The sequence below is a fragment of the Zootermopsis nevadensis genome, unplaced genomic scaffold (genome assembly GCF_977971745.1).
Source record: "Zootermopsis nevadensis isolate Lab colony 2312 unplaced genomic scaffold, Znev_1.0 Znev_ptg000013l, whole genome shotgun sequence".
Classification (NCBI taxonomy): Eukaryota; Metazoa; Arthropoda; class Insecta; order Blattodea; family Termopsidae; genus Zootermopsis; species Zootermopsis nevadensis.
This window is the reverse complement of record NW_028259145.1, coordinates 14,774,571-14,802,293: the sequence shown is the minus strand read 5'-3', so window position 1 is coordinate 14,802,293 and position 27,723 is coordinate 14,774,571. Positions and strand designations below refer to the sequence as shown.

The following is a 27,723-nucleotide window of genomic DNA, read 5'->3' as shown; positions in this document are numbered from 1 at the left end:
AAAAGTACCAATAATTCGTCATCAATCAATGAGGCAAAACTGCAGGTCGTTATATAATACTCCTATCTGATCCATCAAGTCTTTTACAGAAAACAAAGTATGCAAATTCATTCTCAAGGTCTTCTAAGGCCGATTTAGCGAAGTTATACAACCTGACTTCTGATTAAAAGTTAAACACGTGGGACACATATACTTCCCTCTTCACTTACTTTATACACTTATCATTATTTGGTGACAAATGTAACCACCATTACTGAAGACCCTTGATTCCATGCACTTAACCTACACGGACTGGACAGATGACTCCACAGTAGAGACATGGATAGAATATTACGTGGTATCATGAAATACCGACAAACGGATCGAAAAAAAATGGTTGAACAATTTGAAGTAGTACGGAATCGACCAGAGGTATGTTTTAAGCATTAACTCGAAACTGTTAAAATCACTAAAAATATCACTGCATGGTGTACAAACACCGGGGTAGCACAGAAATGTGCAGTAATTCAATCAACGAAATTGCGCATGCGCAATTTTCTGTTTAAAAATTACTAGGAAACATCAGCCTTTGTAATAGATAAGTATATTCTTACAATGTTTTGTTAGGTGTAATAACCTGTTTTTAACTTAATGAAATTCTATTTTGTTCCAGCCAAAAGCTGTGTTCTTTACTTGTATGGACAGTAGAATGATTCCAACTCGTTTCACAGAGACTAATGTTGGTGATATGTTTGTTGGTGAGTATTTATTCCTTCTTCAGTATCTTATTAGTGAATTGCATGTATATGTTTGTCTCCTGATTCAACTACAACATTAATATTACAGACTGTTTGGCCAATTTTTGTGAAAGTCAGTGTGAACATTATTCCAATGTAGGTCTCCACATCTTGGTATTTTAAATTTCTTGTATCAGCAGTACCAATATGACAGTGGTGCAAGCTTGTGAGGTGGAAGTAATATTACTGACATTAAATGTCGGTCCTGAACCTTTGTATGGTGATTAATATTTGAAAAGTGCAAAGATTTTCTTTTTGAAAAATAGAAAATAACAAATATATCATTCATGATAATAATTGTGAATCACTGTATGTGAAATCCATATTGTCATAAGTACATCTACTAGTCTGAGTAGTATAATGGTATTAAAACACTAGAGGTGTAGTCCTCTGACCTATAAATGCACCATATGTTTCAATATACTACATGTTAGCACTGTTAAGAATTGCAATATGCAGAGAATGCGTAAAATATAATTTTCTGTTACAGTTCGTAATGCTGGCAATTTAATTCCTCATTCACAGCATTTCCTAGATGAAGCAACTACAAATGAACCAGCAGCATTAGAGCTAGGATGTATTATAAATGATATCAGACATATAATAGTGTGTGGACACTCAGATTGTAAGGTAAATGAGACTTAGGACTAGTATGACATACTTTCAATACGCGTAAGGTTTGCAAGTTGCCCTGTCAATAAGTGTTCTCTCTTTCATTAGTAATAAAATACCAGTTACTTCTTTTGTTACACTTCCCATATAGTACAAAAGTAACAGGTAGGAGTAATAAGTACAGAAGGAAAATACTTCAATGTCTGTCATTTTATTTACATTTTTATTTTTCTTGTTTGGTTCCCCAATTAATTTTTATATAGCAAACAATTCTTATGTAGCAAAATTTCAGTTTTATTAATTTTTAATTCTGCTTCTCTTGATTGCCTTTGTGAATGACATGTTACAGAAAGTTTTGCTATTTGAATTAAGATCTTAGACAATCCAAATCATCTCCATACAGAAAAACAACTCAGTATCCACAGCCAAGAATTAGGGTAATGTTGTAGTCCTTCCATCTAAGAGGCAATTCTGTTCAAGCCAACCTTGAACTTTTCTGTAAACTGGTAAGCATTCAACTTTTATTTAGAAGATACCTGGTCCAAACCTTACACAGCAGAGGGTGTCCTGAGTTTTTGTGTTACGCTTTCCTTGTCCTTTCCAATTGACTGCACATAAATGTCCCTGTCATCTCATTCTAAACTGAATAACTTTTGTAGTTGAAACAGTATAATTCAATAACCTATGACCAAAACAATCAGAAAGTTTGATCACTAGATGATGGTAGGAAGATCATAATTAAAAAGATATTTATGAAACTAAATTAATGCCTTCACCAGAAGACAGAAAGAAAAGCCACAGTCAGAACTCACCATTTCTGAGGCAACGATATGAATCTACCAGACTTAAAGTAAATTTATTATGTGTTAAGCTAAAATAATAAGGACTACAGGTCTTTTATGATACAGAATAAATCTGTTTTCATTTTCCTTAGTAAAGTATTTACATATTGTTTTATCTCTTCATTCCAGGCTATGAATCTACTCCATTCCTTGCAGTGTCAGGAGTTCTCATCACAGAAAAACCGTCGCATTTCACCCTTACGAGCCTGGCTGAGTGCTCACGCATATTCTTCCTTGACAAAATTTCAGCAACTTGAAGTTTCAGGCTATCATAAACCACTCATCTTTCAAGCAGAGACTCCAATGAGAAAATTTGTAGCCTATATAGATCCTGAGGATAAGTTTTCTGTTACAGATAAACTTTCACAGGTACAGTTGTAGTAAACATGTGCTTATTTAAAAGAACTTATGGTCTTTTTATGTGAAAGTAAGTATATTTATTGTATAAGGGGAACATGTTGTTTTGTCTATGGAAAATATAAATTACACGTGTCAAGGTATGACAACAGTCGTCCAACAGGATGAACAAGAATGATTATAGGTAAGTACTCAAATTGTTTGAGAACATTTTCTAATGTACATAGTACTAATTTGCTAGGCTGAAATTTATCTCATCTTTTATTAGTAATGATACCTTCCATCTAACTTTTATAAATGCTTAATGTCTTCATGTATCATCGACCCAAACAACTTTACTGTTAGTAGTAGAAAAACTCCTTATATCCAAAGATAAAACTATGGTTAATGTATAGTTGCAATATTTAGCTGTATTTTTATAGATTAAACAGGAAAACTGTATCAACTACAGTAGAACCTCTCATGAATCCTCACAAAGAAGCATTTTCATATGAAAGAAATTAACTGTTTAGCCATGTACTGCAAATAAAAGATTCTGATGTACATATATGAATGCATTCACTATTTTATGTCTGTATTTTGAGCAAGTAATAAGTTGGAATTGTCCCGTGCCGTAGCCGTGCGGTCTGAGGCATCATGCTTCGGACCGGCGATACAGAATGCGTGCTGGTTCAGGTCTCGGGGGAGAAGAAATTTTCTCATGAGCTTTCGACCAGTGTATGGGACCGGTGCCAACCCAGCATCGTGAGGAAATTTGGGAGCTACAATGGGTAGCGTAATCCAGTCATGGAAACCAGCAGTGGCTGGGGATTCGTTGTGCTGACCACACATCACTCTATATCTGGTTGGATGATCGTTCACCTCTGCTTAGGCATGTGAACATGAGGCCAGCAACCATCTAGTCGGCTTTGGTTCTCAGAGGGCTGTTATGCCACGGATTTAATTTTAATAAGTTGGAATTATGTTTTCCAGGTAAACTGTCTTCAGCAGCTCCAGAACATTGCCAGTTACGGATTCCTCAAGAGACGACTCGAGAGACATGAGCTTCATATACATGCTCTGTGGTTTGACATCTACACTGGTGATATATACTATTTCAGCAGACAAAACAAACGATTTGTTGATATCAACGAAGTTACATTCAATATGTTAGAAAAAGAAGTTCTTAAATATTATTCATGATTTTGATATCACAACTTCAGTAATATTTGAATAATGACCAATACTTCCCCATTCCATGCACTAAACCCCCCCACCCCACCCCCCTAAATTAAAAACTGCAATGTGAGTCCATTCTTTATTCGATTTTGGTTATCTTCTAAATGCAATATGAAAGGAAGCAGAATAAACTACTTTTGTTGTTAGTACAGTATAATTGAAGACATTTTGAAGTTATAGAATTTCTTTCTCTTCATTTGAATAGTTTGGTTAAAGAATGGTAACATAAGGAATAATAGTAATGCATGCATATCTTAATTCTTAAATTGTAAATCTGATATTGCCTCACAATATTGTAAAACTTTCCAGAGGCTATTAACGCTGAATCTGGACTTTTTCCATCAGTGTTACAGAAAAATCAGGAGGAGTCCTTTAAAAATGAGCTGCAGGAAAAACCCATTGTGTATGTGACAAGCTCCATTTCAAGCTTTTACATTTTCTGACGTTTGTAAAACAGGTGACACTGGTAATTTCTTAAGCTGAAGATGGCTGTCTTCTGGAAGACAGAAGACAGCCATCTTTATATGGGACCAAACTATTGATAAGGAGAAGAGGGGGCCAACCTTACATCATGAATTCTTTCCGTTTTCTGCTCAAAGCCATTATTAATGTAGATATTGACATTCTTGCCTTTTTGTACCTTTCACGTCACATATTTTCACTTGCCAGTGCTGTATTTATAGGGGCATAACAAATCTTATTTTATGATCCACTTTTTTTTGTACGTCTGCTTTCTTGTAGATAGTGTACATTTTTATCATCATCATCCATCATCAATTTTGCACCTCTTGTCTTCAGAAGGGTACATTTTCTCACATAGGAGAATAAGTCTACCTCAAATCTGTTAACGCTATGATGATTTATTATTTTTGTCAGCCATTGATGTGAAATTGGTGTGGGCATACCAAATTAAGGATCAGTGAGAATCAGAATTCCAGTTTTTGATTATGGATATAAATTTTAGATACTGAGACCAATATCATTTCATACTTTTAAATTTCTTTAGATTTGTGATGTTTCACAACAAAAGAAGCAGAAAACTGTAAGAATTGAGATGACAGAATATTTTTATACATATTTACAATTTCCTACTTGTATTTGAATCTTTTTACATTTTTTTATTTTGGTCTTTACACCTTTACTGCTTAACGTAACAGAGAATAAAAAGTGTGTTCCTTCTTGTATGTTCTGTCTTAATGGATAAAGATTACACAAATTGTTTTTGTTTTGGAATTTACAGTCCTGTCCATTGGGTTCTGTGAAAAGTAAAGCTTTTAATGAAATTAGCCTGAAAGATGAACCTTTGTATGAGAACCATTTGGACTGGACGATCTACCAGTAAATGTGATTATTTGCAGAAAGTTTTTGCTAGGTTCTTTTACGAGATGTAATAAGTACAGATTGATATTTTGTAATTTCAGTAACTGGATGATATTTCCAGAAGTACTGAGATGTTATACAATTAAATTACAAATATATTTTTATTATAAATATATTTTTGTACATAGCGCTAAAAAGAATTAAAATCGGTTTTTGTTAGTTTGAACTAAACAATGTATATTTTAAAGGATGTTATATAGTAGACAGAAGAGTATTACTTGAGAGAGAATAGTAATCTTGTACATTATTAATTGCTTACTACTGAAAGTTTGCATATTGTGTAAGAAACTCTTTAAGATATTGTAGATGCGTCATATTGTGATTTATAATATAAAAAATATATATTAAAATTATCCGTCAATCACAATATAATATAATTAAAAGATTAAAATATCATTTTACGTTCCCTATCGAGTACTCGATTTACATGTGGAACATACACGACATGTTTCGGCTCTATATAGCCATCATCTGGTGTTATGTATATAAACTCTTCACTGGAAACAATGTGGACAAGAACATCATAAGAAAAATGAAAAATAAATAGCGAATGAAGAAACAATGTGGAGGACAAGAACATCATAAGAAAAATGAAAAATAAAAATCATTAATAAATCAGTAAAAAATCAGTAAAAAATCAGTAATCCAGTGAAGAGTTTATATACATAACACCAGATGATGGCTATATAGAGCCGAAACATGTCGTGTATGTTCCACATGTAAATCGAGTACTCGATAGGGAACGTAAAATGATATTTTAATCTTTTAATTATATTATATTGTGATTGACGGATAATTTTAATATATATTTTTAATAAGAAACTCTTTGTTATTCAATTGTAGAATGTTCCAACATGGATATTTTTTTAAAATATAGACTGGACAGCATAATCAAAGAATTTAAAGAGGTTTCCTGATAGGGAGGATGGAAGTATACTTGAAGGTGTAAATGAGAAACAGGCCAGTTTTAAGTCATAGTTTATATGCATCATCTATATTTCGTACATCACTTGTTTTGAACCATTAGAAACCCTATTTCCATTATAATGTAGACAAGAGACCAATGATGATCTTCTAATGGTCAGGTTTGGAAACGAATACTCATACACATGTGTAATATTAAAAAATCGACAGTGGAACCACGGTTCCGGAGAATCTGACGTAAATGCGTCTTTGTATTTAAATTATATTTAGGAAATAAATACAATGAAAGGAAGTTTATATATTAGCTTTATAACTTGCAATAATTGCCTCTTGCGGTTTCTATATTCCCTCATATGTTCAGCATCAGTTTTTGGTAACTTCAGGTTCATTATTTAATACTTCTGTTTTTTTACGTTTTCTGTACTGTCTCATATTCTGCATTACGGACTCTTTTAGCTTCAATGTCATCCATCTTGTTATCTCTACATAGTATGACGCAACACACAAACGCAGCAGTAGCGTGAAGTGCTATGCGCCTTTATTTGTATAAATAAATTTTTGTAGAACCTAAACCATTTGTGATATGTAAAATCTGAAAACAGATATGGAAAGCTCAAGAGGTAATACATATTTCGTACGCAATATGTCAAGATCCATCTCTTACGGTTTTCGAGAGGCGGGCGCTTAACGTAATGAACAATAATAATAAATAGGAATCCCTTACCTCAAACTTTGTTCAATTGTAAGAGACCACGATGTCCACCCGCAATGACCAATGTAATCAAAACTAAAATGGAGAGAATGGAGGGCAGTATCACAGATTTCTTAATAATTCTTATATAAGATACGTACTTGTGATATTCTAAAACGTTTTTAACAGCACAATATTATCTATACTCTGCGACTCACTTCTTCTACAAGCGATTCACAGCTCAGATCTTTCCGCAATAACGAAAGCGGATTGTTGACGGCAGTAATGAAAAAAGAACAATGCCGAATAAACAGATGACATAACAATTAGTTTCTTAGGTAACATAACAATGCACGCAGGAGTTCATATAAAAGCTGACCGTTGTTGTCGGTCCATATTTACACATTGTTGGTATGGATCTTACACATTTTCCTAACGCTGTTTTGCCGAATGACCTTTCAGTATAGACGTATTTACATCAAAAAAGAACATTTTCATAATAATATTAAGTAATTACAAACATATTATATTCCTGTCACCACAAAAATTTAGCAGAACAATGTGGTTGTAGTTATGTAGTTTGTAATTCCATGTGGCCAAATATGGACTGATGCTATTTTGTTTCTTATGCACAAATATCACATTAACTTATTTACAGAATAGTGATTGCATCCATTCCAGAACTTTGGTGGGAGTTATCTTGAAAATGGAAACTTTGAAAATGAATAATAAAATGGGAGATAAAAGTTAAGATGGTTTGTAGGAGACAAGGCCACAGTCACTCCATTCCATGCTAATAAAAGTCAGAGCATCTGACAGTCTTTAAACAAACCATAAGTAAAAGTCTAACTGTGTACATGTGTGTGTGTGCACGCATGACTTTTATTAGTGGTGCAACAGTTTTTGAGAACTTCTTGGTTTGGTGGACGGGAATGAAAAAAAAAACTAATAACCAATCAGTATTGAAGTTATCATACCTATTGTTCTCTGTTGCAGTATATTATAAATATTTCACTCTATGAAGCAGATTAGCGTCATCATTTGGTAAACATGCTTACTGATTACTAGGCCTAGGCCTTAGGCCTGTTATCATTGTTTTAGTTCTATCTCAGCGTAATTAACAGTTGTATTTATGTTCTTGTATTATATGTGACTTTTCCTTCTAGTGTGGAAGAGTTTCATTATTAGAGTACAATCAGACCTGCTTCTAATAGTCGCTTTCTCTTTCTGTTGGAGGAACGCCGAAATGTAATTGGTGGAGTACTGAGTCACGTGCCTCTCCCGGCATGCTCTATTTCGCGCATTCAATACTGCGTGCTGCGCCTGCTTAAGGAGGCGCGCATGCGTATGCCGTACATTACTGAGTGCCAGCCATGCAAAGCATGAAGGGAGCATAGTTATGACTTTATAGGGCATTGTTCTACTTCAACCCGTAGAAATGGCGGAATTATCATCAGAATGGAACATAAATTATGTGTGCCATTTGTCCAGGCAATTCACGAAATATGGAATTCAGATTCAAGGAAGGATATTTGGTAGTTCTGTATGGACATGTTTTATGGATGAATAAAGAGAGAATCCCGAATCCAAATTAAGGTATAAAAAACAAAAACGAAGACACTGGAGTGATTAAGATGGGAGCTAATGGTTAGGAAGGAAGAATACGGGAATGAAATAACATCCTAATTTTTACATCAGCATTAATTAACTGGCATTAGTACTTATTATTGCTATTGTATTACTTGTCACGTAGACCTGAACGGGAGAGCATTTGGAAGACCAAGGCGTAGATAGAAGTACGATAATAAAATTGACCTCAGAAAACTAACATCTGAGGTGTGGAATGCATTCATCTGGATCAGAACAGGAACAAGAACCGCGTTCTTGTGGGTACGACAGCGAATTTCTGATTCCATAGACAGGGAATTCTGGGGAATCATTATTATTGCCGTTGTGTGGAATCATCGAGAAAGTCCAGATTTATGCTGGTTGAGGTGAAATATTAAATTCTTGGCTTTCATTATTTTAATAAGAAGGAGAAACAAAAGTAGTACCCTCGACTTTGTGATTTTGCTTATGTCATTGGCCTTGATGAAAATGTCTTGTAAATACAAGTATGTGGTTGCAAATATTACACTATAGCGGGATTAGGTCCTATGAAAAATGCGGTCCATGAAAGTATTCAGCCCGGCCGACAAGCATTGTTTGGATATTATTAGTCCTAACACAATTATAGTACAGGTAGTACTGTAACCAAGAAAACTTGTTGCAGTTGCATTTTTTGTATCCATAATAGGTGAACATATTTACTACCATTTAAATTTAGTACAGAAATCTACCAACAACAGAGTACGAGTGTCCTCTCAACATTGAATTTAGAGAACCAGAACATCGATGGAGTCTATATCGATTCCGAATTCATTATTAATCATATCACTTTGTGTCGTTTGTTGTTTTTCTCTGTGGCAGTGGTTCTCAAGCGCGGCCACCAGACAATTTCAATGACAAAAATGTTGTTTTCTCTGGCTTTACCTTCTAAGTCTAAACATATATGCTTCGCACTTCATTTTGTTAAATTTTTCTTAATGCGGCCACAATGAATTGCTCGTGAATGCATTAGCGGCCACAAAAAATATCTCGTCAGAACCTCTGCGTTATGGCATGTTCTGTCATAGCGAATAATTGATTGATATTGTCTGAATTACAGTTTTTCTTACAAAACACTCCGTTGTTGTAGACCACTGGAATATACTGATTGACGGACAGATAGACACATCACCATTTTACTTTATTTATATCCAGTTTGTACACAAGTGCATGAAAAGACTTAGGGAAAATAGGTTGCAACGCTGCATATTTACCATTGTCAGATTTCAAAACGACTATGCCTTTATCAAGTCCCGGGACAGTGCCTTTCTTCTCACACCTGCATACGAGTTAATTATAAGGTAATCTGTCCATAAAAATTAGAAATGGAACTACAGGCATGAAGAAACGCGTTTCTCGAGGTCGCGGTCCACCACTTCTTCTGTATTACCACCAAACATCAATGATATTAAAAATCTTGTCAGTTTGAACCACACAACTCAATTACTGCAGTCACAAAGATAATGTGGAGTAAGTACACAGAAAATCTGCGTTACTGTCAAGTTACCAACGCTTGCACTATAGCGGTGTCGCCTCCCACTGGGCGGAATGACGTGGTGGTGACCTGCTTAAGGTCGTGTGTGACCCACATCTCCCCCTCAAGTTGTCACAGATTCCAACACACACAATCTGTAGCACAAACACTTCCACCTTCCAGCAACAGAGACGGGGCGACTCCTCTCATTGCATGTCTGACGTCACGATGACCCTGCTAATACTAACACTACATGCAGAAAATCTTTAAGGTCGCCGCCCCCCGCCAACTCGACGGCAGCAGCGGTAAGAGAATCATGCACATTCAATGAAACTATGTCAGCGTACCGATACGGGAAAAAGCAAGAAAAATAACAAAGCTGTCTGTTGAGAGACTCAATATTTAACACACTGAGTCCTGACAACTTGAGAAGAATACACTAAATCGTTCTACACGAATTTGGGGTGTGATGATTAGCATTCCTTCGCATTCGGGAGGTCCCCGATTCGAGTGTCGCCAGGGCAACCGGATATCCTGAATAAGACTTTTCATGAAGAAGACTGTCACTGATAGTCTAACAGAAACTGAGGTACACACTGCTTCCATTATCAGGGTAATGAGTTAGCTACGTGCGCGGTTGCATTTTCTTGAGAAAGCCCACGTTGACACCCAAAAATAGGTTTAAAAGTATGAGAATGGAGCATTTTATTTTGTTCTAATGACTTTATTTTTGGTTACAACAATCGGACAAGCTCACAAATGGCTCAAATCACAATTAAATGCTCAAAAAAGTATCTCATATACGAATACTACTGTCCAGCTTTCTCTGTTCTACGCTTCTATCTCCTTATTCCCGGATCATAATGGACTCTTACTGCATATTGCACAGAGCAATGCATGTCCAGAGGTTCGCAATTTGGCAACCACTTAATACATAAAGTAAACATTACGCTACGCCACGGCGGAAAGTAGAAGATAGGTCAATGGAATATATATATTCATGTCATAATTAATAAGCAAATTTATTGTTTCAGTGAAGTTTATCTTACGAGAACGTAGGAACGGGCGCTTTCGCTGGTGTGAAATTTCCCCCCCCACTAAATACTCACGAATATGTACTAAGAAGATGAGACAGGTTTTCAAGGCGGTGAAGATGAAGACGACTGTCTTTTGGCACGTTGCGCAGTGTCTGGCAGAAGTTTACTGACGTTCAGCGTACACAGTGCAACATCCCAGAAATTAATTTCTAAAAAGGTTTGCATTTCATACGATAAACATGAGCATATTTAGTAACATACTACAATCAAACACCCAATGTTGAATTTTTAAATGTTCATGTATATGCTAACATAATTCAAGAGAATGTGTATAATAAGTTTAGGATTCTAGATGATTTCTCATGACTGTATAATACTGAGTTTCATAAAACACAAATTTTAAACTAATTCATACATGTTCAGAGGTATCAGCAGATATCATTAAGGTTAATATGTGTGTACACGATACACGTGAATGAACGCATATAAGGCTGATCATACCTGACCATCTGTCTGTTCGCATGTTTAAATTTAACTGTTGGGGGGATTTGAAGGCTGTGTATTTGGGGGCCAACTCAATTTCGTAAATTTTTTTAGGTGTTCTTCACGCTCTGCCATAAACAAAGAATAATACCTTATGAATCCGCCCATATATTTCAGTTTGTCTAAGGTTAGATCATCCAGGACTCAGGAGGGCCAGAACCGCTTTGCACTCGGGGCTTGTTCTCGATTACACTGGCATTTCCTTCGCTGTTCTGGACACACCTAGGCGTCTACTGTCTCAGGTTAGATCATTCTGACCTCAGAAGGAAAATCTGAAGTCCTACATTTATATTTATAAACACACAGTCTCTGATTGGAACTAGACAGTACTGTTACCAACAATTAAAAGAATAGGGCAAAAACACTACATTATGTGTTCAGAAATTACGTTCATGTGTTTTCAGTCATTCTACTAGCGTAAACTATGCAAATTTTATTACACCGCGCTATATTTTGTGTGTGATTAAGACGTTAACGCCATCATCAGAATTATGCGGAACAGCTAGGAGCATTTAGAATGCCAAGGTGAAAAGAACGCACGTTTCTACTCTCCAGTATGGATTGCACCTTTACAGTTGTGTTATTGCATTATCGAAGTTGTCCTTAATTTTATGAAGCTTCAATAAGAGCTCAAGCAAGAATATGTGAATAAGTGCGTGTCTGTTACAGTGAAAAAGGTTGTTTTGCTTATTTTAAAATTCAGGTAAATTTAGCGAGAAAAATGTCAAGGGATTCTCCCAAAGCACGTATTTTTATGACTCTAGCTTTCCAGGATCTACCTGTGCGTTGTAAAAGTGCCAACAATTGTATTCAACAAGATAAAAACTCTTCCCAAACCACACCTTAGAAGATCGGTCAACGACTTAAACAGGAAATGTTTCTAAACTTCAAGATGGCCGTAGCGAATTTATTTTTTATGTTCAGGTAAGGAAAGAAATATCCGTATTGGTTCCTAACGCCAGTGTCCTCTGTGTCACCACAACGTAATAAACCGAACAATGTTTTACCTGTTGCGAACATAAAAAGTTGTAAATCATTTCAGATCGATCACATAAGAACAAAACACACATTGTTACTTGTAGCAGGCCGAAGTTCCGCGGCGACTGGTCTCACTGACCGCAGAAGCAGACGTTTGTGAGTGTGTTTCTGGGACATACACGCAGCGTGAATCCTTTCATATATTAATAGAATCCCTCTTCACAACGTACACAATAGAGTACTGGCTTATTTAATGAATATACTCCACTGTCAAATTTTGTAATTATTAGATTCCCCTGTTTGTCAGTGTTTATCATACTGAAAATAAGAGTGATATTTCTATCACACGTATAGCTGCTACTACTGCTACTAGTATTACTTCTATTAGCTGGCTCTTTCCACGAAGTTAGAGCGGCCTGATGGTGAAGTTCAACACTCACTCCCATCTAACGTCGACCTACAATCTGTCCACCTCTCGGTCTCACTATTCCTTTAGCTAGTGGCTACCGGGGCCTTTAACCATTGGGTAAAGACGAAAATATTTTACTCAAGAGTTGTCGTCCTTTGTCAAGTAATACAATTCGCTTGACAGATATTTAAGAGTCTATACTGTTGTTAGGCCAGCGAAAGATTAAAATCTCCAGAAAGTTGGCAGCTTATTCGTTCATTGTAGTTTTCTTTATGTTACCTGCTTGATCCACAATTAAAATCTCCCAATGTTACTTCTCCATTCATTCGTTTAAATCTCCTTGTTTTTAGTGTTTTCAGCCATCGATAACGGCAACTTATTCGGTGTAATTGACACAGTTTCAATTTCTTCGGTTACTGAAACGTTGACGTCTCATCTCCATTCTAAATTTCGTCATAATTACTAACACCTCCATAGAGATTTTTGACAATCGAAGTTCTCACTTTTTGTACCCATGTAACACGTCTACACGCCGCAACAACCCAGAAGACAACCATCTTCTAACAATAAGCAGCTCAACAACATTCAAATATCAAGCGCTTTTACACGGTGTACTTGTCTTTGTACGTGTTTTAATTATAATTTAGCCAGAAATCGTGTCAATAAGCGTACGAGTATTTGCTTCAGAACTACACAACCATAGGAACAGCTCGGAACTGAAAACGAAAAAGCGACTCAAAATCTTTTGTCCTCTCAAGCAAACCGTGAAGTTGTAAATTATGGATTTTGGTAAATGTTTCTCCTTTTCCTCCTGTGAGTGTCAAACTTTTATTCAACTCGCCTCTTCATTAGTAACTCTATTCTCAAAACTTGGCTGAACCGATCCTAAATGTCCTTACCTGGTGACCCACAAAAACATTATTTTTTCAGTGAACCTTCAATTGGGTGCTGAGGAAAATATTTTGACCTAAGAGAGAGGAAGTGACAGAAGGGTGGATAAAATTGTACAATGAGGGACTTCGTATTAGTACTATTGAACAAACAGGCCTAACAGAAGAGGAATATCTTGAAAGAGAATAAGATGGGACATATAACACGCATGGGAGAATGAGAATACCTACAAATATTTAGTTGGAAACAAGAAGTGGAGGAAGAGACTATGTGAGAGAACTAGTCATAAACAGAGGGGTATTATTAAAATGTTTTCAAAAAACATTAAGTGTGAGAATATAGAATAGATTCAACTTAATCAAAATCCAGGTACGAGTATGTGTGGGATATTTCTTGACCAGTTTTGCGACTATCGCCTTCTCAGTAAGGACTTTGCTCAATGGAGTTGTTCGAGAAGGCTCTACGTTTCTCTTTTTCTTTATCCATATTCTATATAGCCCCTCCAGGACTGCCTTGGGTGTAACTCAGGTTTTAATTAAACGAGTATCAAAAGTTTTGCATCGAAACTACATACACTCACAACCATCTGAGACCAAACACTGGTTTTATTGTCGATGGCCGAGACTGCTTGCAACCTCGTCTCCAAGACACCTATATGCAACTTGTGTGCTTCGGGGCAGTATTATCTTACATTTTGCAGGCTGTCTCAAAACCTGAGCACCAGCCCAGATGCTTGTGGAGACAGGGCTATACTTGTCAACTGGTAGCAAACGACCAAGACGCCCTCGTCATATACTTTGCTATTCCCTTGGAAGAAGACTTACAAAACGTACAAACCACTACCGGCAGGGATATATTTCAAGGTTTCTGCAAGTTTAAACCACTTTCCTGATACGTTTAAATGACATGAAGGACTTTCCCCCTAAACATTTTAACAAACTATTACTATCACGTCATTATGAATAAACCTTTATTTACGCCGACAAAGTCTTCTCGGGCGGTCAGCCATGCCAACATTTTCAACGTTTCGGAGACTGTTCCTACCTCCATAATCAGGAATTGGTAAGTGACACGCCTTATCGCCCAAATACACTTGATTCCTTTCAGTCACCGTGAAAGCTTCAAGTCGTATGCCTTTATTTACGCCAAAGACATACTTGACTTGTTCTATGAAATATAATGTCGTTAGTTTTAGTTTATTTACAACCATTCTCCCAATACAACACTAGTTATACAACTACCCTTATGAAAAGCGTGTTTATCGAACAGAAGTCGCTGCAATCAGGAACGGACAGAGCTATTGCTTGGACGAGCAGTACAGATTAATCTCTGATCTAAAATGTCCACCATACACCGAAGATAACATAAAATGAAAGCAAATATTTAAGTTAAGTCAGTAGTCGGGACAACACTGTGAGTTCCACTTCTTTTAAAAGTAAAAGGCAACGAGATCAGTGGTCTGGGAGGGAGGAAGCACATCTGTCCATACTACAAACATTCTTTCCCAGCGGCAGTGCTTTGGACCTCGCTTCCTCAGACTCTATGTCGGTATTGTCTTTGAATTACGTAGTTTTCATCTGTTTCCCTTCTACCCGCTACCGTACACGCTCACGGCTTCAATACAAAGCAATGCTTTCCATTCTAACCACATTTGGGTTGAAGAGTCTAACTAATAATGAATAAACCGAGCGTATTTTCTTGCATTTTCACATAGCGGACAAAACTGTAGTACGAAAATCTGAGGCCAAAAGCCCACTTGGAAGATCCTGGTGTAGATGGAAGGATAATATTAAACTTGGTCTTAAAACTGTGTATGAGGGCGTGGATTTATCTGGTGTACGAAGTTCTTGACCAGCTCTCGTGTTAGTTATCGCATAGTAGTCTACTTCAACAGTATTTCGCGTAAATCGTAATGATTTTTAATAGACGTACCAAGATTAGGTGGAATTTGTTGTAGTTCGTTTGCCGTCTAGTTCATTTCGACATATGACGGCAATGTGTAGGGAAACGTACACCGACCATTCATCTCCCTTAGCTCTAGTTCAGCTTCCCGGTCATAACAATGACGACGTAGTCCGTCGCTGGCTCTATATTTACCTGTGGCAGATTAGACACGCTAGTCCACTTTATTAACGAGAGTCTAGGGGTGACAGTTAAATGCTCCATGCACCACAAGCTCGTGTTGAAGGATTTATGTGGTGATATATTGTCATAAAATGACCACACAGTTACTGTACCTTAAAAATGTGAAAGTAGGGTCTTCGTTTTCTTCGTAGTGTATTATTGAAGACAGAAAACAAAATCCATTTTAATTAATTTTGCACTTTTCGGGTGAACTGCGTAATGTTCAGTGGTCAAACTACGTCTTGTTCGGAAGGAACTAATATCCAAATGTGTGACTTGTACATTTCTTTGGTATTTTTACTAAAAATGCAGTTACAAATTTATTCTTGTACACGAAATCAACAATCAGTGTTCATGTTAATTTAAAGCAGACACAAATTTATTCTTCATCGATAACAAAGAAATTACACTACGGAACAGGGTGTTTGAGAAGCTGACAGTCACCGAATTCAACACATTTTGTGAAAACCTGAAGGTTCATTTCAATATTCCGAACAGAGGGCCAGAGCCAGCTCAATCCATTTCTGTACGATCCAGTGACATTCCTCTGTGTCAAGGCTTAGGCTTCTCACGTTCTCTTTTCCCTTCAGTGATTCCGATTACAATTTTGTATGATCGCTTATCTCTCATACGTGCTACATGCACTTCCCATCTGACCACCTTGTTGTAATAACTCCAATAATATTTGGCGACGAGTATAAATTATGAAGATTGTTGTTATGCAATTTTCTCCACTTTGCTTCCAGTCTGTTAAAGTGTTAGTAACGTAATATACGAGGGTGATTGTTGGTTTCCTGTCATTATTATCATTATTAATCTCGCATACAACTAACAATTAAAATAATTCTAAAAGTAAAATATAAGCAAAATGTCTATAAAAACCTTGGTTATAATATTCATACTGATAATATCGCTTGCAATAGAACGTGGATTGAGACAATGCATTAATAACTGAGCATAGGAGGACATTGTAAGTCGCAAGTGATTGCAGTAACTACACGGAAGAGTCCTCGAGAAACTTACAGTTCGTTTCTCGTCGACCACAAAATTTCACTACCATGTTCGCAAAATCCAGCTACTAGACTCTATCCTGAGCTAGATTAATCCAATCCGCAATTTTATACACGATTTTTTTCAAGTCATTTCTTTAATGTTGTCATCGCATATACGACGACGTCCTCCAAGTAACCTCTTACCTTCCACTTTTCGTAATAAAATTTTGTATGCACTTTCATCTCCCACGAGCGAGCTGTATGTCCCGCCAACCTCATCTTCCTTTGTTTTATCACCATAATAATTATGAGTGAGAAATAAAAATTGTGAAGCTCCTCATTCTGTATTTTTTATTTTTCAGTCACTCTCTCTTAAGCGCAAACACTCTTTTGGATATCGAATACTAAAACACCCACTATTAAATAACAATGAGTTATTACAATGACTTGATCAAGCGTTGGAAGATCGGTATTGGACTCACAGCAAAGCAGGACTTTTATGAAGATTTCTGTCTTCTAGGTTGTTGCGCTCTGTAGTCTGGTATGGCCTCCGTTATCAGGGCGATTCATCGCCCTGATGACGGAGGCAGTATGACCTCTGAAACGTTGGTTAACATCGACCAGACTACACAGCGCAACAACCCAGAAGACAGAAATCTTCATACTCATCACCCTGATGACGGAGGCAGCATGACCTCTGAAACGTTGGTAAACATCGACCAGACTACACAGCGCAACAACCCAGAAGACAGAAATCTTCATACTCATCGCCCTGATGATGGAGGCAGCATGACCTTTGAAACGTTGGTAAACATCTACCATACTACACAGCGCAACAACCCAGAAGACAGAAATCTTCATACTCATCGCCCTGATGATGGAGGCAGCATGACCTTTGAAACGTTGGTAAACATCTACCATACTACACAGCGCAACAACCCAGAAGACAGAAATCTTCATACTCACCGCTGTGAAAACCTCAAATCTTACACAGGACTTTTATCTTCACCACAAAGTCCAGATCGGCTCTGGGACTTACCCAGCCTCCAATCCAATTGACACCGGGATTCTTCCCTCACGGTAAAACGGTTTAGTTAACCATTAACCTCCGTCTAGTACCAAGGTTAAGAATACGTGGAGTTATACCACCTCTCCCCTAGAAGTCTATATGGAGTGAATAACTTTGCCATCAATTATTCCGTTCACTGAAATTCCTATTTACAGTTCTAGAATCTCGACAAGCGTAGTCGTGCAACCAATACAAAATGTGCTGCCCCAAAAGACCATAAGCATAATTGCGACAAATTAAAATAACATGGTGACTGTGGTAAATTTTAAGATTGTATCTGACTATTTTCACACGCAATGAATCACTAAAGTCCACTTGAGAAAAACTGTGTACACAGGCAAAGCACTAAACCTTATAGCCTACTTACTAGTCCAGTCTTTACATACGAAAGCATTTCTTTAAAAGGGCACGTCCATTTCTCCCACGGATTTATTATTGGTATATAGTTCCATAACGCTGTTTCGTTTGCTATTTATGTCTGAAAATTTTAAGAAACGAACATTTAAGGGTTTTGCAGCTTTCAGCTGAACGGAATGTTTAAGTCATGTGCCTTTTAAGCCCGCAGTGTAGTGTGATACTCTAAATATTTTGATGTGCGAACTTGGAGCTGCTACAGCCTGCTCTGCTTCTGGCATGCACTCCAAGCTTTCACTTACTGGCGAGACATGTAATTGCTCAATTGTTCCTCAACGTACTATCATTATCAGTAACATCCCGCAGGCTAGATAAGTATCAGAGAAGCAGTAATTACAGCTCGGTTCTGGTAGGAATATCTAGACTCTAAATTTGAAGATCAAAGTAGCTCACCTACGAAATGAATAAATCGTAAACGATGTACGCAGATTGGATTCCATTTCACTGCAAGGACATTAAGGTGACGTACTGAGCCACATTTTAATCAAAATTATAACAATAACTTTGAGCTCGGTTTATGCTATGACATATGCTAATGTTATTTAAAATAATAATTTAATATGACACGTCAGAAAGTAAGTCAATTATAATTTACCTAAAAAATGTCGATGACAGTGAACGGATGGCGAATGTAATCAGTATGAACCTTTCTTCACATGCTCGTAGGTTGTTTTACCTTGTTTTTAGTGGTGATAACACGTGTTTAACATAACTGATCCGCTGAATAACGATCTTCATCAGATTTTTGTAGTCAGAGGATATGAAAACTACTGACATACGGCGATAACTGTATGAGCAAAAGAAAAGTCGAATTTCTTATGGCAGAGAACATGAAGATGTTTTCTAGGTTGCTGCGCCGTGTAGTATCGTGGAAACTGAAATATTTCTTTATTCCTACATGTCCTGGCTATTTTATTCTATTCGATTCTACTCGATTCAGTCATTCAAATAATACGTGTTGAAGGGAACACTTTATGAAGATTCTCACTATATAATTATTTCCACATAACTCAATGTTTTACCTTCACGGCGAGAGACCTAATTTTTACACAAATACAAGTAAAATTATAGCTTTCTGGGCAGAGTCTATTGTAGTTTTTGCATAGAAGGAAAGATAGAATGTTCTGGCGTTAAATTGTATATCTTACGATGACATTTATAGCTGTAACACAAACCACATTGTCGAAATTCTATATGATTTAGCGAAATAACAACGTTTCTGACAGGCAGGTATAAGTGTCTGTTAAATTGCAGAAAAAGTCCCAATTTTTTAACCAGTCTATCTTTAAGGTACAATTTTCACGTGTAAAAAGGAAACGTTAAAACAATCTGCGTTCAAAATCGATTTAACGCACAAAATGAATTGTATATGGGATTTGAGGTTTTCACGGCGGTGAGTCTGAAGATGCCTGTCTTCTGGGTTGTTGCGTAAACTTCTACCAGACTACACGGCGCAATAACCCAGAAGACAACCATCATCATATTTTATGTTGTTCCATCCTGTCTATCATCAAAATTGTGTTCAACGACATTTGTTTATGCTGAGCTATTACATCATATGTATAACACTCTAAAATCAATTTGCAATTAAGTCAATGTTGTTAGCTAATGTCACATTATTATGAACTTTAATGCGAGGTAGGCATGTTTTGCTGCTAGTGAGGCTGGAATTTTTTTGGTCCCAGACAGGAGATACATATAAGCATGACAGTGCAATCCAATACGCCTAATTCGCCAGTAAACTATTGAATAACAGTACATTCAAAAGACTTAGCAGTTAGCCGCTTGTTCACTATACGGCTCATTGGAGGGGTAAGCGTGAACAGGGACCTCGCTTCGCTTCATGAATCCCGTAAGTGTGGTAAGGCAAGGGAACTCACGCCACAAAGTATCAGGCGATTTTATGCCAAATGAAAAATGTTTCGCAATGTTGTTAACTGGGAAATAACAGGTCATCGCTGTGTTAAGATGAGTAAGTGAAGTAGAATGCATAGCAGATATTATGTCATGTTTTCTGTATTAACTCCATGAAACAGAATTATTTTTGAGAAGCTTCAAGACTGTCAACTCTTCTCATTTTTGTAAGTGCTGTATTCTAGCAGGTTCAGTTCTTGGAGGTACTAGCCAAGCGCTGATTTAAAAAGAGATGCGATGCTACTTTCAGCAAAGACTATTGTACCTCCGCTTCTAATAACCTCAATTCAGGGAAGTTCCCATTATCATCAGTAGCAACAGCGGCTTGGTCCAGCGCATAAAACAGCAGTGTGGACAGTCGTCGGACCGGAGGAAGAGAGCAATGACCGGAAGTAGGTCACCCAACCGGACACGGGGGACGAGGTCCTGTCCTCGGGAAATATTCTTACAAGATCATCATCAGAAGAGGGGCATATGGCCCCGCGCGTGTGAGAACTGGTTGTTAAACAAGAAGCAGTATCAGCTATTGACTTGTTTTTTATGCAACAATGTTATAATGTCTGCGTACTTCTGGGTTCTTATATAAATTAGGACTTAGTTGCAAAAACTGCATGTGTGGAAATAATAACGATAATCCAATTACATTTTGTATTTCGTGTGTTTACAACAGCAGAAAGCTTATGGCAGGCAAACATATTCTGATAACATAAGTATACTTCAAGAGAATGCATCTGATCAGAAGATTATGGACGGAAATTATTAGGCTAACGTGATCATTCTGGAGAAACGGATATTATTTTCGGATATCGCTGAATAATGCTTTCATGACTAGAATATTGTACTGACAATGGCATCATATTCCTACGTAGGTATTACAGATGAACCTACAAATTAATTTAGTGACAATCATCACACGGTACGATATCTCGGCGGGCTGTGCCACAGGTCAGGCGATCAGTCGAATTTGTGTTGGACAAAATTGCACTGTGACACGCTTTTCTCCTAGTTCTTCGGGTTTCCCCTGTCAGTATATCTCCATCTCCACTTCATGTTTACTAATATCATATTGGGGCTTAACAATGGTGGCCGCTGTCCCATAGAGACATAGTCACACCACATCGCAATAGACAAAGTGACCACTTTTGGATCGTCGTGACAACGCGGAAAAAGTCCGCTAAAGTGCCACAGCGAAAGTGCGTGGTAGTGCCTACAAATGACTGATGTCAGCATCTGGGGCTACATAAAGAACCAGGATTACACTGTAAATATTAATAATGGAATTATCTCCAACACTCAGATGAAAAAACCTGCAAATCCATCAACGCAGATGTTATTTTATCTGCAGTACTGTATATGTTTAAGGGACTTCTGTAAGTGAAATAAAAAAGTAATTTGTCTTAGAGGCCAGCTTCTTGGTACTCTCAGTACATAAGAACGAACATACATAACGATATGATAAATGGCTGCAGTATATATATATATATATATATATATATATATATATACTGCATCTATAATAATTATATATATAATTATTTAAAGGATTCTTAATTATTACAAGAAATAACAATTGAAATCTTAAACAGCGAATTTGTTTATTTCACATTAGAATCCCGCCGTAACTCCTGTCCACCGCCTGTGGTTTAATGTGAAGCAAATGACGCACCACAAAACACAACAGCAATGTCAGCTTTCTCCTTTACACCAACGTTTTTCTTCCCTTCATTGTTGCATCACAAATTTAGTTACTGACTGTGCTCACAACAAATTATCCAACGATGAATCATACATTCAGCAAAACAGGGAAAAGTAAGTCAATGCAAATAAAATACTTACTTGAATCAGTGTTTTCATTCGGCGATCGCTGCTCAATTAATGCCTGTCCACAAATATTAGTTACTACGTATCTTGTAACACCACTAATATTAAAGTCCGCCGCTGGACACTGTGCCCACTGAGTTCCATCCTCACCGGGTTTTTCTGTCTCCTACAAACCTTATGTAACGTCGTCTCCATTCCCCTTCATGGTTTTTCCTAATTGAAGTCCTCCAACAAGTTTTCTCACAAAAATTTCGTGTGCATTTTTCTCGTCCGCCATCATAGTCACATGCCCTGCTCATCGTGGCCTACTTGATTTAATCCTTCTAACAAATCACGGTGACCTGTATGAGTCATGAAGTTCCTCATGTAATATCATAAACTACTCACGTAGTCCTACATCGTCGTTCTTTGGTCCAAATACTTTCCCCAGCTCTTCGCTTTAAAATATAAAATAATTATTTTTATTAATAAGATTTTTTATAATTATAAACATTTAATTGTTAATAAGATTTATTTTTTCATCGTTATTACAACATATCTAGTCTAACATGTTTGCTGTACCAACTTGTAACACTGTTACATAGGTATAGGATTTGAGACTTTCGCGGCGAGTACAATCAATAACACCTTCTCGGGAAATCAGCCGCCGTTAGCTGATTATCGTAGTAAACCGACGTTTCGGCAACTTCCGAGGATCCAGTCACATCAGAACCCTGAAGATAGGGACAGAGTTTGTTCCCGAAACGTCGGTTTTCTACGATAACCAGCTAACGCGGCTGATTTCCCGAGAAGATTTTATTGATGTTACATACGTGTTGAAACATTTTGGTTACACTCTTCATTACATCACTTTTCCTGATTAAAATTTCCATTATACAGAAAATATAAATAAAAGTGCTATTATGATTTATTTTCTGTAGCTACACATGTAAAAATGCCACATTTCCTGTTGCAACTCCCCAGTTACTTCACATCTTATGCCCTTCTGCGCGAAGCTTAACACCGCCTCGTCCTGAAATTCCGACGTCCTTCCAAGGCTGTTACTCATCCGGCAGCCAGCGATGCGTCAAGTTAGCGCCACGTAGTGCCTGTCTCCGTGTAACACTTTTCATTTCTTCTTCCTGCTGCCATCTTGTTTCTTACATTCGTTACTTTTATTGTAAAAAAGATTGGTATCAAGACGGGATGGCAGCGCTGAGCATGTGTGTGTATGTGTATGTGGCGCTCACACACACACTCTCTCTCTCTCTCGCTCGCTCAGATTATTCTGACATGGCTTTGAGAAGCAGAATATCTGCAAATCGTGCTTCCAAATGGGTTGCCCGTGTTTCCAGACGGACATCTTCAAGGGACACAGAAAAAGCAATCACAGACAACGATTCAGCTTTCTCACTAAAGCGTGTTTTTACTCTTATCCATCTTTTTGTTCGAGTCTTGTGTAAGTTTCAAAGCAAATACTTCGTCAGTTTTTTGGTGTGTTTTATTACCTTTTTTTTCCGATTATGTGACTGAATCTACGACATATTTGAACATACCGAAAACATCCCTGTTGAGCGGTTAGGAATCCTGTTTCCTATTCTGAAGGTCCTGTGTACAGATTTGTGCCAGGAAGCCGATTCTCCTGTTTGAAGGGTTTCATTCAGACCTTGAAAGAAGGCCTCTGAAACGTTGGTAAGCGTCTACCAGACTGGACGGCGCTACAAACCACAAGATGGCCATCTTCGTTTCTAAACTTCTGTGGTTTATATTACACAAATCAGCCATCTGCTAGATTATTCCGCCACACAACACAGAAAAACATAATTTTCCAAGTCGCTGATCAATGATTGATGAGTAATTACAGCATTCACGTAGCGCGACCAGAGCAAGCGAAGAAAGTTGGTTGCTCGCACGCTCCTTGCAACGGAGTGTTGCTGTTGATGATGATGGTGAGAACGTTCCTCTTACTCACCCGCACGTGCCTTATGCTATCTGCAGTGTTCAGACTTCTGAAACGGAGTGGGTGCCTCGTTTGTTACGAATGGAACCTGTCATTTAAAATTGGCGAGTTCTCGCTGCGCTACACTTCGAGGCGGTAGCCTACATAGTGCTAATGTCTTAACGTTGGTACTGCTGATGGTAAGAAATTTGGTACATTCAATGGCATTCTGTGAATACCAGCGTACCTGTTTTAAAATACGTAAAATGGGAATAACATAATTATTTTAATATCTTAATGCATACGTTATTTTCCATACCAGGTGTGTTTTATAAGGGAGAGTCACCGACATATTTTATCCTTGTTTGTAGCTATAGAAACGAATAAGGAACAAGAAGATCTGGAGATGTAATATACACGAGGAAACAAAATTTTCCATGTTAAATCACATATTAAAATTTGATATTTTATTATTGTGATGATGAAACATCGGATTTCTTAATACCAGAGACCTGGTAAAGTAGCTTAAAAAGTACTAAAGTGGAAAAAAATATCCTCACAATTATCATCAGCCACATAGGTATGCAGGATCAGGATTAATTTTCAATTTAGATAACACACCAATATTGTTTTTTCTTGTGAATCACGCATATTTATAAACTACTGTCACTATGTTTTAATGGAAATTCACTCAAAAAATATAGTTTTATTAGATGATATAACTTATACGTGACTCATCAGGTTTCTGAATTGTCCGCGTGTAGTTCGTCTAACTTATTTTTCCGTCCATGCTTCCATTAGACTACCTGCTTTGGTTTGTAACCATGTCTTTCGGTGCTCATTACATTTTTATAAAATGACATGGGTCTACATATCTTTAGAAGTGTCTTTTATTGTTACTCGGACAAGTATATCGTAATAATTGCTACAAATTTAGTCAAAACTTAGGAAATTCTTAAAATCAACCTGGTTCTGGACAGATTTTTATAGATACGTTTTACGAGGAGGATAATTAATCTGTGAGTCCCACAGAAGGCGGATAAACTTTTGATTAGCTGAGCTACTATTACTTTTTAAATAAGGACTCTTCACTACTGAAAGAGCTCACTCAAATCGACCTGAATTCAATGAATGAGATGAATCAGTTTTGTAGTCATTCAGCAGAAATAACGTAGAAGGGACTTGCGTGCGATGTTTACAGCTCCTATTCTAAGATTCTTCTGAATTCACTTAAAGTTATGTAACCAGAAAATCGTACAACAAAGGAAACATGCTGTGTCTGACATGGGCCTCTCTGTCAACAAGGAAGATTTCTGCTGCAGATTTAGAAGGACCGGTACCTGCCGAAAACACTAAAGAAAGAACCTTACTGTAGTTGAAGACAAAAGTCGAACACAAAATTGGATGCTGGTGCAATAAATATTACAGGTATTATAAAAAAAAACCGCCAGGAAACGCAAAAGACGGTAATAAAATTGCAATGAAATCCACCCCAACTTGTTCACCAGGTAAAACATCGCCATACCCTCACCACATTCAGTTCAACACGGAAGAGTCGAATCTTGTTCATGCAATGTCAATGAACCCCACTTTCATGCTGTAAAATTTGCAGTTTCGGAAACTAGAAAAGAAAGAAAGAAAGAAATACTTCCACAAAATTCTCCACCCCTTGTCCATAAGAGTGATTTAAAATGATACGGTATAAGAAGACGTCTTCAGAACTGTATATATGATTTAATTTGGGGGGGGGGGGGTGAAAATTCAAAATTGAATTAGAAAGAATCAACTCTGCCGTCTTCAGAAATTATGGTCTTTTTTACCACAAAATTTATTCTAACAGATACCTTTTATCATATGAAGTCATGTTTCTAGATTACGGTTTGATAAAAGTACTGAGTGAAATAGCTGTAAAGTAAAGCTGTCCCACTTTACGCCATGTAGGCACTTGGGGGGAGTGGAGGTGTAGCTCCTACTCATTCTTGACCTCGGCACTTAAAAGATGAAGTACCAGGAAAATTAAGAAAACTGAGAAGTTCGATAGTTTGAAATGGCCTGGATGCACAGCACCTATACGCGAAATAATAAATGCACGTGAGGGAAACCTAAAGAATACAAACAATTTGGGAGACATAGCCCCAGATGGGGGAATAATATTAAAATCGGGGTAAGGGATCGGTATTAGGGTGTGGAGTTGAGTCATCTGACTGAAGATGTGGTAATAGTTAAATGCTGTGAAGAAGATAATCCGCTTTGGTGTTTCATAAAGAGCGAGAAACGTTTTGGCTAACTGTACGACTACAGTCTTCTCAAGAAGAACTCAGTTACATTTATTTAATACGTCATGTAGTTACGGGATATGTGGTGTGTTCCATCCTGTTTCTGCTCTGGGGGTAAAGCGGTCAAATGCAGATTATCCCTTGTCTCCATGGCGCACTACAGCGCAGTGGCGAAAAATAATTGGAGCTTAGCTTCCACTCTCATACTCGAGTTCATGGCGCAGTGCTTAAGCACACGGTCGTCTTTACTTTCAACTCTAATACTCATATAATTATAATTCATAATTATTGAGTAATCATCAGAGTTGGCAGGAATAAATATTTTTTTGTGCTTAACAGTAATAAAATTCACTGCAGCATATTCTTTGCAAATGGAATTAAAAAAAAATTATAAACTTGCTTTTTAAAGCAAACTAAATGTGAAAACTTCTTCCCGGCGATTGAAAACCGCCTGCCCGACTCCAGACTCCCGGCGCCACCAAAGCCTCGTTTCCATTCCTTGCTACCAGAGTCGCTACCTTCAGAACTTAATTTCAATTTCTTTCGCATCGCAAGAACGGTGCACTCATACGGTCAGGCGTGACGGACACTGGCTATTATATTAGGAGTAAATTGTTAAAAACTCATGTGTCAACACATGGAACTTTCATTTTACAAGAACCAACACTTAGCGGCAGCTGCAATCGTGCCAACACACATTAAAGCCACTTCTGAGTAGTCTATATGCACAAATTTCCGAAGTTTAGCAGAGAAAGTTGTTAGACCTAGCCACACCACGTATATTTTTAAATCGCTTGTTACATCTGTCAACAAGATTTTACAGAAAATCTGACCGGTTAGAATTATGCGGAAAGCAGAAAACCTTTAACGGCTTAATTGCCGAAAATAAATACCTTACCTCCAATCCAAATGGCGCAACATCCAGCAGGTACGAGAAGTAGTCATAAAACCGCATCCCCTTCTATTCAATATTACAGACGCGCAGGAAAAGGAACCAATATCACGCAAGAATCTCTTCTACAAGAAGTGTCAGACCATTTCGCAGGTAAGATGCAGGGATCAATGACCTTCTTTGGGCACGCAAAATAAAGGCACAAGTAACGTGACATAACGTAACAAAATGCTTTGCCGTGAGAGCATCGTTTATGTTTCCAAAGTGTAATCTAATAAATATGCTGTTTTATTTAAACAATTTCTAAGTCTTCAACAGTGACCTAATAATAAAAATGTAAACTGCATTTATGTTTTATTGAATAAGCTAACGTCATGGAAGAGTTCTTCTTTGGGAGCGAATAGTTGCTCGGCTAGTCGAGAAGTTCCCAACAGTGTAAGGTAACGTGTTCGCAAAAGAACACTGGCCCTTATTTTGATCCAAATCTTCTCTGCATCCGTTCACACTATTTGTTTTAAGCTCTA

The 27,723-nt window shown here is 37.4% G+C and overlaps 2 protein-coding genes across 2 annotated transcripts in view; one reads left to right on the top strand and one right to left on the bottom strand.

Moving 5' to 3' along the window:
* LOC110836865 (uncharacterized) overlaps positions 1-27,723 on the bottom strand; it is a 153,054-nt gene that overhangs the window by 16,488 nt on the left and 108,843 nt on the right. The gene's annotated exons all lie outside the window — the stretch shown is intronic.
* On the top strand, positions 74-6,406 carry CAHbeta (carbonic anhydrase beta). The gene is made up of 5 exons (XM_022078538.2): positions 74-411; positions 653-737; positions 1,267-1,406; positions 2,360-2,599; positions 3,560-6,406. The coding sequence occupies exons 1-5, from the start codon at positions 319-321 to the stop codon at positions 3,767-3,769; spliced, it is 768 nt and encodes a 255-aa protein (XP_021934230.1). The 5' UTR covers positions 74-318; the 3' UTR covers positions 3,770-6,406.